Below are 14,630 nucleotides of genomic sequence, written 5' to 3' on the forward strand. Positions count from 1 at the left end.
CTGATATAATAAAATATAAAAATATCACCTACCTCTATTAATTTAAGTGACAAAAAATTTGATAAATAAGATTATGATATCAAATCTTGCGAACAGAAAAATCAAATTTGAAAAAATTTATCTCTTATATAAAATCTGACTTAATTTAATTTTGAATTAATCGAAATCTAAAAAGATTTCAGACAACAAAAATAAAGCAAAGAAATAAGCCGAGGCGAGAGTAGAGGTATATATAATTGGGCCTTACTCTCGGACGATTTTAATACATTCCTTCCAACATCTGGGAGATGAATTCGGTTTACTGCCAGTAAAATAAAACAAGGCAAAGTTTGAAATATCTATTTAACGCCTAATCTGTACAAGGATCTGCGTATAACTGCTAACTACATATCACCACGAGGAACAAGTATTTGCTTCAAAGACCTACCTGAAACAAAATCTTTTCCTTTCCTTACCTGAGCTCTATGCTCTCTACATATGCTCGCAAGGAAGGATCTATCCTAATTTTCTACCTTTACTGTGATTGACGTTTACATACAGGCAAAACAACTTTGAATTCAGCATTACTTTCTACCACTAGTCCCAATTCGAGGCTTGCTTTTAACCTCAGAATCCTGCATAACACAAAGCATGCAAGAATAGGTTAAATGTCAAACAAAACAAGCCGGCAATAGTGTAGAAAAGCATTAAAAACGGAAGAGACCAAGTAAATATACCTGTGGCAGATGTAGGAAAATGTATGTCTTTGCTGTTGCAGGATTATGATTCTCTGCACCCTTGCTCCAGTCATAACACACCTGTCAACAGAAGTTTCAAAATAAAATAACATATCAATGCAAGGGATTTTTATTAGGCAAGAACGGAGGGATAATATAGGTTTTCTTGGTGTTCAAGCTCAAACAGATAGCACATGAACCAAGAAACTGCAATATCTCAACCACAGATAAAAGACTTACCCTCAACAACACCAGTTGAAAACAAAGTAGTGCAAAAATGTCATTTATTAGAGCCCAGTTGAAATCTATCTATAGATTTCAACACAACTTCCATGCATTTTAATTTAAACCTCTTATTTCTTAACCCGTAATTTTGTTTTTCTTCTTATCCACGATGAATTTGTGAGCATGATGTATGCATGTCTATCCTGATGAATGCATAAGAAAGAGAAGATTTTTTTTTTTTGGGGAGGGGGGGGTGGGGAAGGGAGCAGGGAGCAGGGGATGCTGTTATATAGGGGGCTCACAGTTATATGTGAGGAATTCATAAAATCTAAAATGCTATATTGAAAAAAATAAAGTGATAATCTGAGCCTCTTTGCATACTTCATAAGACATTAAACAGCCTACTATTAGAATTGGCTAAAAAAAAATAAACTCCCTACTATTAGATCGTTAAATCATAGAACCACAAGACTATAACCTTACAATTACACCTGAAATAATCTTAGCATACAAGAATGAATATACAATCAATTCAACTCCTACACACAAAAGTTCCTTTCAGTAAGAATAAAAGGACTTTTTATCTATATGACATGGAGAAGACACATGTAATGGTGATTAACCAATGGATGGAAAATCAGTATACTAATGCATGTAGATAGAATGAATGGCCAAAAAAAAAAAACACATGAAGAATGAGAAATATACCGAGTATGCAAATAAGGAACCATCATTGTTGAACGTGCTGCAAGGAATAGGCTGACTACACCTGGACATGGCCTGAGATCAGATCACATAGAATCAAGTTAGATTAATTAATTTGTGAGAAAGGGAACTCATAGCACAAGCGCCCAGCCAAAATTCCATTTTTCTCTCCTATATAAATTACACATGCCTCAATAAATTAGAGGACTTAATTCAGGGCAATTGAAGTAACAAAGACTGAATTCAAATTTAAGAAAGGATTTATTTATGATTTTCGTTAGTAAATGCAACCAACCAAATGACATACTGATATAGGCCCCAAAAATTCACCTCCACAGACACAGTTTACTTCAGTGTGTACAAGCATGTGCATGTGCATGTACATTACATATGTCTCAATGAGAAGAAACGGCTATTCAAATGTGCCTAGTGGTACATAAATATGTCATAAGCCTTACTAAGAGATCTTTTACGTGCATTTCCACAAGTTTATAAATGGGAAAATGTGAAGACATGTAGCCTAAAACTAGCTTATGATTGCTTCGCCACTTGAAAAGAAGAGAGATGTAAGTTTTCTTTTCCAACATAACCAATAGATAAAATATTAATCGAATTTTTTATGCACCTTCAGTCTCTGTTTACTATCCTTGTCCCAGAAGTTGAAAGCTCCATCAGAACCAGCAGTTGCAAAAGTGTGGTGCACCTGAAACAACGGCACACCTGAATATGATCTTGAGATATAACAAAAACAATGAATAAGATGTAAAAAAAAATAACATCACTTCAGTGAATCAACCTTAACTACTTAGGTGGGATAAAGAGTTGCTTTTAGTTGCCTACACACCAAAATGGAAAAAGATTTGAAGAATCTACAAATAATGTTATGTAATGTAAATTTACAGAATATAATGAAATCGTAGCAGAAATTTACAGGATGGAAATTTAGTGAGTTGACTGAGAACGTCTCATTGCCCTCTCTGTGACATTTAAAAGTAAAATTTTTGCCTTGTTGCTGATCATCCAAATGATGCACACCAACCCGTCCTTCTATCGATCCAACCTAAAGAGAACATAGAACAACAACAACAATCTAAGCCTTATATCCCATAAGTCTCAGGTCGGCTGAACCCAAAGACAACATGAAGGCCGAAATTAAATATTTTCAAATTTGGCTTATTGTTTTACATACAATATTTATTAAACATGAAAAGAACGAAATCCCAAATTCACATACAATATATAGTTCGAGTGGTAGCCAACCCAATAAATTATAATAGAAACTTACATTTTACTGAACAAAATTTATAATAAAACTTAAAATGTTACATACACCTTAAAAAATTAATATTAAATAATGATCTTCCAGAATTAGGAGCAAATGAAGATATTAACAGATTATAGAGAATGGTATATAAACAGAACCCAAAATGAAGAAAGTATCCATGTACAGTGCTATCATAACAAAGACACTATTATAAAATTAGATCACCAAACTAAGAAGTCAAATGCCCAAGAAAGCATACGTATAAGGTTGATGTAATTTCAACAGCATCAAACAAATGAAAATGGCCACTCCAGTAGCGTTGATGGAATGTTAAGTGCCATGCCTTATGAATGTCAAATTGTTCTGGCCATTCTCAAATTGCTCATCATTGATAAAAGATCAAAATCTCATAAAGGATCATGGCATCCCATAACTTCAGGGATAGCTCCCTCAACAATCTATGATACAAACAAAGTTGGCATGCAGCATGCACTAACTGAAACATATGCGAAAATATGAGAAATCAAAGAAAATCCACTGATGTCAACAACAACAGACAATTACAGCTGAGATTAATTAACAATTTGGTTGCTTTAAGCCAAAATAAAGTCTAAAAAGGAGGTATCTGCCAATCCAAATTATCCAATTTTATCATATATGCTTTGCATATTTACAGGCAAGAATTTTACTGAGATTTGGGCTGCATAAGAAAATGAAAAAGCTAGGAATCACAGGCACAAATGAAAGCAGGGCACCAAAATGATAAATAGGTTTTGATACTTACCAAGAAGCCTTGCAGATCTGGGAAGGCAGCAACACACCTTGTCTGATATTTCAAGGGTGAAAGAATCCTCTTGTACTCGGTCTGCATTAGAAGGAAGAAAAATAAAAACTTAAAATCCAAACATAAGGCAAAATGAAAGGTATAAAATGACCACTGTAGAAAAAAAGAAAACAAATCATCAGTAACATGGTAATACTTTTTAGGTCCATGAAATATTCAAAAGATACCAGGTCTTAAGTTGTAAAGACGCAAGTTTTATATGCACAGACTATACTACAAGCATTAATGTAGAGGCAATTATGCAGGTCACCAATAAATTGATGACATATCAACATTGATTATTCTGCAGATGAGGCAGCTATCTATTGGAGACCCTTGATTTTATGCCATTCTGTTTCATTATTTCCAGTGCAGTGAGAATGAGAACAAAGAAATGATCACTGTGATTAACTCTCCTAAAACATACAATGCTAGTATAGAAAGCAAAGAATGAACTGAAATATGTAGAACTTCAAAATAACAAAACCTTACCTGTGGATTCTGCAAGTTGAAGACAATTAAATTTCTATCAGCAGTGCCAACAACCATGAGAGGATGTTTCACTGTAAGTGCATAGCAGCGGTCAGGGAGCTGATGAACGTGTACAGGATTCGACTGCCTCGTATCCCAATACCTAAATTGGTGGGAAATATATGTCAACAAAAATGCACAAGGAAACTCGAAATGAATTTTATATATAATGAAATACTAAAGAGTGTCACGGACATCAATTTATCAGCATACAAAAAGGCCAATATAAGTGATAACAGAGTTCAAGAGGAAATCATCATTCACTAATCAACAAGTGGAAGTCTTGCAGCTAGTGATGGCAACGGGTCGGGTCGGTGCGGGTTTTTGCTCGTCCCAAACCCGACCCGATTTTAAATATGCAATACCCGAACCCGTACCCGACCCGACATTTTTTTTTCATTTTTAATACTCGAACCCGACCCGACCCCGACATTTGTATAAAATCAAATCCGACCCGACCCGAAATTAATAAAATATTATTTTAAATATAATATAAAATTAAATATATATAAAAATATATATAATTAAATATAAAATTAAAAAAATAATTTTTTTATATATATCGGGTCGGGTAGGGTCGGGTTTGCTCAAAACCCGACCCTGACCCGAACCCGAAATTTTTTTTACTCTACCCGACCCGATACCCGATTTTCAAAAAAAAAAAAAAACCCAACCCTAAGGGGTCGGGTCTGGTCGAAACCCGACGGGTTCGAGTGATTTTGCCCACCCTACTTGCAGCAGTGTTTAAACAATTAATTTGTATAGATATGCCATATTTGACTCACTTCAATGTCTTGTCCCAGCTTCCTGTGACTAATAAACTCATCTCAGGGATCCAAGCCATCTCTTTGATGGGTGCATCATGCATTGCCACAGTCATTAGCTGGCCGCCAGACATCAAAGGCCACATTTTCACTTGTTTGTCACATCCACCAGAAAATACAGTCATTCCATCATCTTTCCATGTTGAGCACAATACCTGTAAATAGAAAATGTGCCAAAAAAAAAAAAGAAAAAGAAAAAAAATTTTAAAAAAATGCTGAACGTAATTGCACATCCATTTAGGGATTAGGGACCTAAAGATGGAAAAATGGAAAACAAACTGCTATATCAAGGAACCTTAGGCTCGAGGTTCAAATGTCCTCTTACCAATTTATTAACTTAACCATTAAGAACAATAAAATAAAATACCAAATAATGAAATCAAAGAACAGTTATTACCGGCTGATCGTGCATTATGGATGCCTTCGGCATGCTGGCAACATTTACCCCATTTCGAATTATCTCCCAACATCTCACCTATAAATATATTTTCACAAATATATGTAAATGAAAACAAGTTACACTTTTAACAGTTAATAACCGCTAAACAGAAACTTTGAGGAAAAAGAAGCACGTGCTTGCTCACACATATCTATATGCATAACCTAATATTTCCCGAACAAATTGGTTCATTTTTTTTTTTTGTTTGGATGCCAAAAAATTCGAGTAGTTGTAAAGAAAGCTAAACAAAATATTTCGTTTATTAAACCCTAAAAAAATTCTACATTCACCTACCTTTTCCAATATTTTCTCAGTAACCAAACAGAATTTAAAATAAATTAATATATGCTGAAGTGTACGTTATTCCGCATATATACCTTACCTGGTTATCCCAAGAAGTTGCGACCAGAAAATTGGCCTTAGGACTGAAACTGAGACTTGAAACAGAGTCATTAGGAGGTTCCAAAACCTAATATAATAATAAATCAAAATCAAATAAACAAGAGATTAAAAGTTAACTCACTTTGTTCACTGATCAAACAAGGCAAAACTTGAAGTCGTAAAAGGAAAAAAATTTCTAAAAACAGAAAAGCTAACCTCGAAAGACTTGTTTGGATTTGGATTTCCAAGCGTTGTCGCCGTCAAGAAACTCGCCATTTGAGCAAATCGTTTTTCTTTTTCCTTCTTTTTGAAAACCAATAATATGCTAAAGAGAAAAAATGAGAAGGCGAGAAAGCGAGCGAGAATTTGAAGAGAAAAGAAGAAGGGGAAGATGGAAATAAAGAGGCTGTTTGGATTGGAAGCTTTGATTTGCAAGAGAAGGAAGAAAATGGGAGGTAAAAGGAATTAAAAGTGTGAAGCTATATATACAGCCAACGCAAGACTGTCTCAGTCTATGTTAGCGTTGGCAGAACGCAGCAAGAAAAATAACGGTAGTGACACGTGGCAGTTGTTAATAGCACGACCCCGATGTAATAAAGTTCAGAGCAAAATTACGATTTGGCGCTATATAGTTTTGGACTTTTTAGTTTTCAACCATTATATATTGGGTTAATTTTATTTTGATTTGACTCTTAAAAAAAATCTTATAATATAATCCCTTTTTTTGTAATATAACTTCAGTTTAGAAGAAAAGTATTGGTTTAAATAGTAATTTTATCTCCATGTAGTTATTGAAATTTATCATTGTAATTTGTTTTGATTGAAATTTAATATTATATTTTTATTTTTTTAATGATTTTTGGATTACACTTAATGAAAATAGAATGTTTCATTAAATATTTTGTTAATATATTTAAAATTAATTTGGAATAAAATAAAAAATATATTGTGAATATTCAATATGTAAAAAATGTAAACCGCGTCACATTAAAAATTATTGCACATCTAAAATTTTTTTTTTTAAGAAATGTATGCTAAAATAAAAACTTTTATAAATATTAAATTTAAAATACTTTTAAAATAATTATAATTTATCAAATGAAAATAAATATGAAAAAAATTAAATGAGAGAAATTAAATGAGAAGAAAATAGAGAAAAAAAAAACTGAGAAAGAATTAGGGTGAAGATTAAAATAAAATTATTTTGTTATTAGAGTTGTAAACTAAATTTTATTATTTTGGAACAATGAATGATTTATTATATGAATTATATTTTTTTATGTTATATTTTCATAATACTTGACCTTGCAACCATTTTAGGAGATTTTTATTCTAATTCTTTCTCAATTGTTTTTTTTCTCAATTTTTTATTTAAATCTCTTATAATATAGTATTAAACTTCAATATCCAATCGTAGTACGATGAAAATTTTATCCCTTAATGTAAAAATATTTTATAATTTTATTAAAATTGATGAAATAATTCGCCAGATTATTAAAATTAGATTTTTTTTTATACTTTATTATACTTCCTACATTTATTAGTGTCAAATTATAAATGGGGAATTTCAATTTTGTCCATTCAAAAAATCAAATTTAAATTCCATCCCTCCCAAGTTTGGTCCGTAGATTCCAAGTAATGTTTCACATATTCTTAACTCGCTTTTGACCCGCTTTTGTTGATATGTAAATGAGTTGAGTTAAGTTAAGTTGATATAATAAAAATTTTGAGTTTGAGTTCAATTTAAAATTTGTTACTTAAAATTCAATTTAAATTTGATCGAATTTTAATTTTTAAGTTCGAACTCAATTCAAGATAAAAATTAAATTATTAATCTTGTTCAATTAAACTCGTTTAATAATAATGAATTTAATTCTCATACTTAATTTCAAGCTCAATTATATGTTATATATATATATATATAAAGGTAAAATTATAATATTTTAATTAAAATAATAAAAATATATTAAAATTTAAAAATTCGATTAAACTTGCGAACTATTCAAATTACACATTAAGATATTTAAATTTGACTCACTTGATAAATCAAATTACTCGAATTAAAATTCGAGTCGATAATGATTAAGTCAAATTCAATTTTTATTTAAGCTAAGCTCAAATAGCTTACAAACATTAATATATCATTTTCACCCTCGTACTTTTATGTTTTGATTAAACAGTCCAACACCTTTTTGGCTTTTTCATTCAAAGATACTATTGTTTAATGTTTAGAAGCATTGCCCGTCCGCTTTTACCCCCACCATATTATCAATTCAATTTATATATTTGTTACACGTAATGATGTAGTCAATAAGATTAGTCTTTACAATAACACATATTTAACTATTACATCACTATTAAGAGAGATAGATGCTTAAGTTTTTCATTACAATATAAGTTCGTCTTTAAATTGCTCGTCTACTAATAATTTTTTTATCAAAAAAAATAACTTATTCTACTACCCTTACTAATATTCTATCAACACATCCATCCTAACAAACCAACTTACTTTCAATTTATCTAAAATCATTAAATGTTACATCATGCTTACCTATATGAATCCTCCTTAAACCTCATATGAAATTCCCATCAACCATCGTCTACTTTGAACTTTGTTATGATTTTTTCACTACCTCACATTCCTTATAATGGTATATAGGAGGTCCAAGTACATTGATTTTAAATCTTTCATTCTTAAGCTTTATTTGCTACTCATTTTGTTTCTCTAAAACTCTAATACATTTACTTAAATTAAGATTGAAACATATTTTCAAAAACAAACTCCTATACCCTTTAATTATACTTTCCTTACTATAAGTTCGAACTAATTCAATTCACCTTCCAAGTTCCCACTCACCAACCATATCACTATCACCAAAAATAATATCAACCACATCCCATTTTAAACCCTTGAGCCATCCTAATTACATCTATCTCAATTTGGATTAATATGGTTTAAACCATAGTTGTTAAATTCATTTTGATACCAGTCATATCGCCGTTATGCTCCAATTATACCAAAACATGATACTTCTAAAGATATTTTTTGTATCAGATTTGATACCAAATAATACAAATTACTTTTATTACTTTCGATTAGTTTTAGTGAATTTAAGTGGATTAAATTGTTTCGATCGGTATGTAAATGTAAAATATATTTTATAATTTTTAATTTATTTTTTGTTGTTTAATTATTTTTAACCTAATAAAAATAAAATTAATGATAAAATAATTCTTAGAAGTTAGGTTTCTCTAATTTTTTTATTATAATTTGTTTGTTTTTATACTTTATTTTTTCAAATCAAAATTCATAAATATTTTAATTTTTTTCAAAAAAATAATTATGCTTCCTTTTTTAAGTTTAATAATAGTAAAGACAAGAATAATTTTTTTTATCTCTTTGTTTTTTTTTAATATTTATATAAAAAATATTTATTTAAATATTATATAATCAGATTAAGTGGTTAACAATATTATAAAAATTTTATGATATTATTTTTATATTTTAAACTTATTTATTTGGTTTTTGAAAAATATTACATATTTATGTTGTAGATTATTAATAGTATTATAATAATTTTTATATATTTATAAACATATTTATATTAAATCAAAAAATTCAAAATAATATATCAAAATTATTTATATTAATATATACCATTTTTATAAAAAAAATCAAAATATTATTTGATATGATATTAACAATTTTGTTTTAAACGTAAATTATTGACAGAGTAGTTTTTAAGGGTTAATCTGTGTTTATTGTCATTTCTCAATTCATTCTCCTTCCCATCAATGAATAGAGTTGGATCGGCAGTAGCCCATATCAAACTTCATCCACAGGCTTGCAAGTTCGGATAATAAATTCCTTAAATGGCACTTAATTGGGCAAACAGCCCAACTAGATTCCTGGACCTCGAAATACAATTATTATATCCATTAATTTCTTACAAATAAAAGATGTAAAAGAATCTGTATCCTGGTAAAGCATTCACTGATTGATTTATAATCGTTTACACTTTTATCCAGATTTGAATTCCTTCGCGATAAATAAAAAAAAAAGAAAAGGAAAATTTGCAATTTTGCATCTCGATTCTCGAAGAATACGTCACGTGCGAAAAATTAGCCTGCCGAGTAATTCCAAATAAATGATTGGTATGAAAAAAAATTAATTTTTATATTATATACATTTGGGTGTAGAAAAAATTATTTTTTTTAATTTTATATATATGGATGTGATTGATACATAAAATTATGATAAAATAAAATAAGATAATATTATGAATGAAATTATATTGAATAATATTATCATATCTTATATTCGATGTGTTAATGATTAAGATAGAATAATTTATTTATTAATTAAAATTATCTTTTCTTAATTGATATTTATATAATTTAAATTATTAATGATTTTTAATTAAAAATAATTTTTTCTACTTCAAGAGAATTGGATTATCTTATACCAAGAGAATAATTAATTCTCATGATAATCCTATCATTTTTTTCATACAAATCAAATATAATATAAAATTATTATCATTTTATCGTACCTATCATCTATTCATCAAATATGATCATAGAATATAATATATATATATATATATATAATAGAGTGGATCTATCTATATTAATGTAAGTTTTATATTTTTTAACCTTTAAATCAAAATTAAATTTATAATTAATTTTGATCAAAATAATAATTTTATTTTAACCATTTTGATTCAATGATAAAAAGCATAAAATTTATATCAATGTAAGTAGATTCATCCTCTAGAAAATATGTGCATATATATATATATATATGTATATGAAGGATCTACTTACATAATTGTAAGTATTACACTTAAATTTGGATTAAAATAAATAATTTAAATCTTAACAATTTTGATCTAACAGTAAAAAAAAAAATTAAAATACTTACATTGATATAATTGAATCTTTATGTATATATATGCATATAAACTTATATATGTTTTAATATGTAAGTATATTAGGTTTATTTAATTTTTCTTTTGTTCATCTGAAGCATGAAGCTACAACAAGGTTGTTAAGAGATATATATATATAAAATTGAAACTATATGGTCAATGTACATGTGAACTTTCTAAATACTTTATTTATTGAAATTAAAAGCCACAGATTTTTTTAGTAATAGTCGTAGTGAGTTTTGACTATACTACACTTTCAAATAGTTTTTTTTTTTTTTTAAGGAAAAAAATAGTTGTTAAATACTAGTAGTAGTAGACCATTGCAAGTGCATAAGACTTTCCATGTGAAATATTTTATGAATTATTATTTTATTAGTAACATTTTATTTTTAATTAAATTTAATTTTAAATATATTTTAAATATTAATATAAAATTATTTATAATTTTTAATATTATTTTTAAATATTAACCGAGACAAAATGAGAAAACTAAACTTGACCTTAACAAAATTTTGAAAGTATCAACTAAGCTTGTCTTGACCCATGGATGGCTCCGGATGTCACCTATTATAAAATTTTGTCACATCTAGAAGCAAAAAAATTAGGAGAAATGGCATTACTCCTAAAGTAATACTTTCTAGGTACATAAATACTATTATAGTTAGATTTTTAATGATAAATTTTTTTAACTTTAACTTAATTTTATTTTAAATATTTTTCAAACACTTTGAATGAAGAAGTTTTTAAAATATATTTTGACAAAAAATCATTAATAAAATATTTAAAATATCAATTATCAAAGTTGAAAATTCTTTTATTATAAAAAACTTAACCCAAACATTATTTTGTGGAATGAAATGAATATGATGTTCTAAAAATTATTATAATGTAAAAGAGATTTAGCTTCTAAAAGTGATTTGAATTTGAATTATATACTTCCTCATGTTATATCAAAGCAATTATATATTGATATATTATGTAATTTTATAATGCAGTTGAAAATTAAAAATTAGAAAAATGATGAAAATATAAACGGTTGTCAGCATCAGGCCTGAGAAAGAAACAAGGATATGCAGTTTAGGTGACCCCGTATGCCTTAAATTTCCAAGCCTGCCAAGAACTGTTGATCAATTCACCAACTTTTTTCTTTTTTTTCTTCAGAACCCACTTTGGAAATTTGGAAAATCATGGCTTTAGCTTGAAAGACAGCTTTACTTTTTTGGATAATAATGGAAGATTATTTGAGGTTGGAAAATGGAAGCTGATTAAAAACCACTCCTGGGTCAAAGAAAAAAAAAAATACAAAAAGCAAAAACACCGGTGAATTTCTCCACTATCCTTCTTCATTTTTTTTTTCTTAAGGTTCAGTTTGTTTGGTAAAAAATAATTTTTACATTTTTTATTTATTTAATAAAAAATTAGTTGATCAATGAAAAATTAAGCTAATTTTTTAGAAAATTGTTTTCCTTTTAAAAAGAAAAAATATTTTCAAAAACTAATTGTTTATAGACAAGATTATTTATCAAGTTTGTAATCATAATTTTATTTAAATCGGACTTTGAAAATAATTTTTTAAGCTCAGATTTAATTTGATCCGTCCCTAAATATTATTATATTAATAAAAATAAATTTATTTAATTTTACTTAAAATTTTAAAATGTTAATATTAAAAGGTTTTTAATTTTTTAATTTTAAATATTTTATAATTCTAATTAAGCTGAATCTTGAACATGATATTTAAACTCGCTATTGAATTCTAAATTTGATCCGATTTAAAATATTATTATATTAATAAAAAATACTTTTATTTCATTTTTATTAAAAATAATATTAAAAGTCTTTTTGATATTTTAATTTTAAATATTCTATTTTTTATAGTATTAAACATAAATATGTTTAATATTTCAATAATAGATATTATTATTTTATTACTTTAACAATATTATTATTATTTAAATAATATTTTATTGTTTTAATAATTAATATTATTTAATAGAATGTTAATATTATTTTAATAATATGAATATTTTTAATCATTTTTAATAATTTTCAATTTGAAATATATTATTTTTATATTTTATTGACTAATATATTTTTATTACTATTTTAATAATAAATCAATAATATTTTAATTTTAATTTAAAGATAGATACTATCAATATAAAATATAACTATTTTAGTATTAAATATTAATATTTTAATATTATTATATTAATAAAATTAATATTTAATATTAAATGCTATTATTAAAATAACATTATTTTAACATTAATAAATATAGTAATAAATAATTTCAATAATTTAATAATTATATGTATTATTAAAAGAAATAATTTTTCTAGAAAGCAGCAAAAAATATTTTTCATTACTTCATTCAAACAATAAAAAATCTTTAATTTTTTAAAAAATATAAAAAATTTTGAAAAAAATATTTTTTGAAAATAAATTTACGCAAAACAAATAGAACCTGATACTTTTCAGGTTTACATTGTTAGGTGCTTAATTTTTTTCATTTTTCCTTATTATTATTTCCCCTGTTTTACCATTTTTTGTTCCTATCTAGTACTTTTGACTATTTCATTTTTTGTTTTTCCATTGAGAAATGGTTTGACTATTCAAATAATATAAATGAAATCGTGGTTCTGGGGGTGCTCTTGGCTTGTTATTTCCATATTTCAGATTCCGGTTTCTGCAAACACTAATTTATTATTCTTCAATGTCAATGCCTATTTAGTTTCAGAAACAATAATGTTGAAAGATCAGATATTTTAAGCTCTCTCTCTATCTATTGGCATTAATTTTTATAGGGTGGAAAGTAGGTATTTGCCCATTTCTTTTCCTGCAAATGCCATTCAAACTATGGGGATGTCGTTTTCAATATAATTTCTTTGCAATGAAGAGTTTTGATATAAATACTATGGGGTTGATCATATTTATGGAAGTCAAAATGGCTTTTGATTTTTTTAACAATAATTTTGGTAGACAAAAATTACATTTGAATATGTTGACATTTTTAGTCAAGATTCTTTGTTCTGTAGCTTATGATAATTGGTAGGTTTGAAGTTTCTTGGAACTTTGTTCGTGCTATGCAGGGAAGTTCTTTTAAGGAATTGTTTTTTGGAATTTTTCAACATGGAAATTGGAATGAACTTTGTGTTTCCTAGTGTAGATTGGTAGAATTTTTATCTCAAGAAATGGTGAGGAAGCCGACATGTGGTTTTATTTTAATGACAAGAAACTTTTGAGTCAAGATTTTCCAATGGCACATGGATTTATGCGACACGACGGAGAAAATGCTCACTTGACTTATCAAAGACGATAAAGAACTCATATCAGTTACGGAGTCACTCCCTGTAGTAATCATCTAGATTGTGCTACATGCTACTTTAACATTGAAGTCGAAATATAATTTTGCCGACATGTAGTAAAGTAATTAAGTCCTCAAGGTCCATTACTATCAAGCCAGTGTTTGCATGTGATATTTAAATGGTAGATTGGATTGGGAACTTTGATGAGTTGAGCACAAGCAGGCCTAGTCTAGATATTTCGAAGGGTAAAAACGTTATATCAACGTTTAGGGGGTGGCTTATCTTCTCTATGTTGGAAATATTTTGAAGACTAGACTATGCGAGGCGGAATCATGCATAAGACTGTACAGATTCTTGGCTTTTGAGTGACGGTCGGTGAAAAGCAAGCTCCCATTGATAGACAGGAATTTGAATATTATTTACTGAACATTTCGTTTAGACTGGTATATTTTATTTTCCCTTTCAAAAGAGATGGTGGCACTT

General features: G+C 27.7%; 1 protein-coding gene across 6 annotated transcripts; it reads right to left on the bottom strand.

Moving 5' to 3' along the window:
- Positions 1-192: 192 nt before the first annotated feature.
- On the bottom strand, positions 193-6,361 carry LOC111282014 (protein RAE1-like). Of its 6 annotated transcripts, none has more exons than XM_022869886.2 (11): positions 6,125-6,361; positions 5,910-5,996; positions 5,486-5,563; positions 5,050-5,243; positions 4,226-4,367; positions 3,695-3,775; positions 2,578-2,706; positions 2,272-2,349; positions 1,650-1,721; positions 717-797; positions 193-614 (listed from the first exon to the last, which is right to left on the bottom strand). In XM_022869886.2, exons 1-11 carry the CDS (start codon positions 6,182-6,184, stop codon positions 564-566), a joined length of 1,053 nt encoding a protein of 350 aa, XP_022725621.1. In that variant the 5' UTR covers positions 6,185-6,361; the 3' UTR covers positions 193-563. The 6 variants fall into 6 exon arrangements, with proteins under 6 accessions (XP_022725621.1, XP_022725623.1, XP_022725622.1 ...); XM_022869888.2 differs by having other exon boundaries at positions 5,905-5,996; XM_022869887.2 differs by lacking the exon at positions 2,578-2,706.
- Between the last annotated feature and the right edge of the window lie 8,269 nt (positions 6,362-14,630).

Source organism: Durio zibethinus, chromosome 5 (genome assembly GCF_047325235.1).
Source record: "Durio zibethinus cultivar Kanyao isolate XHJ-2024 chromosome 5, ASM4732523v1, whole genome shotgun sequence".
NCBI lineage: Eukaryota > Viridiplantae > Streptophyta > Magnoliopsida > Malvales > Malvaceae > Durio > Durio zibethinus.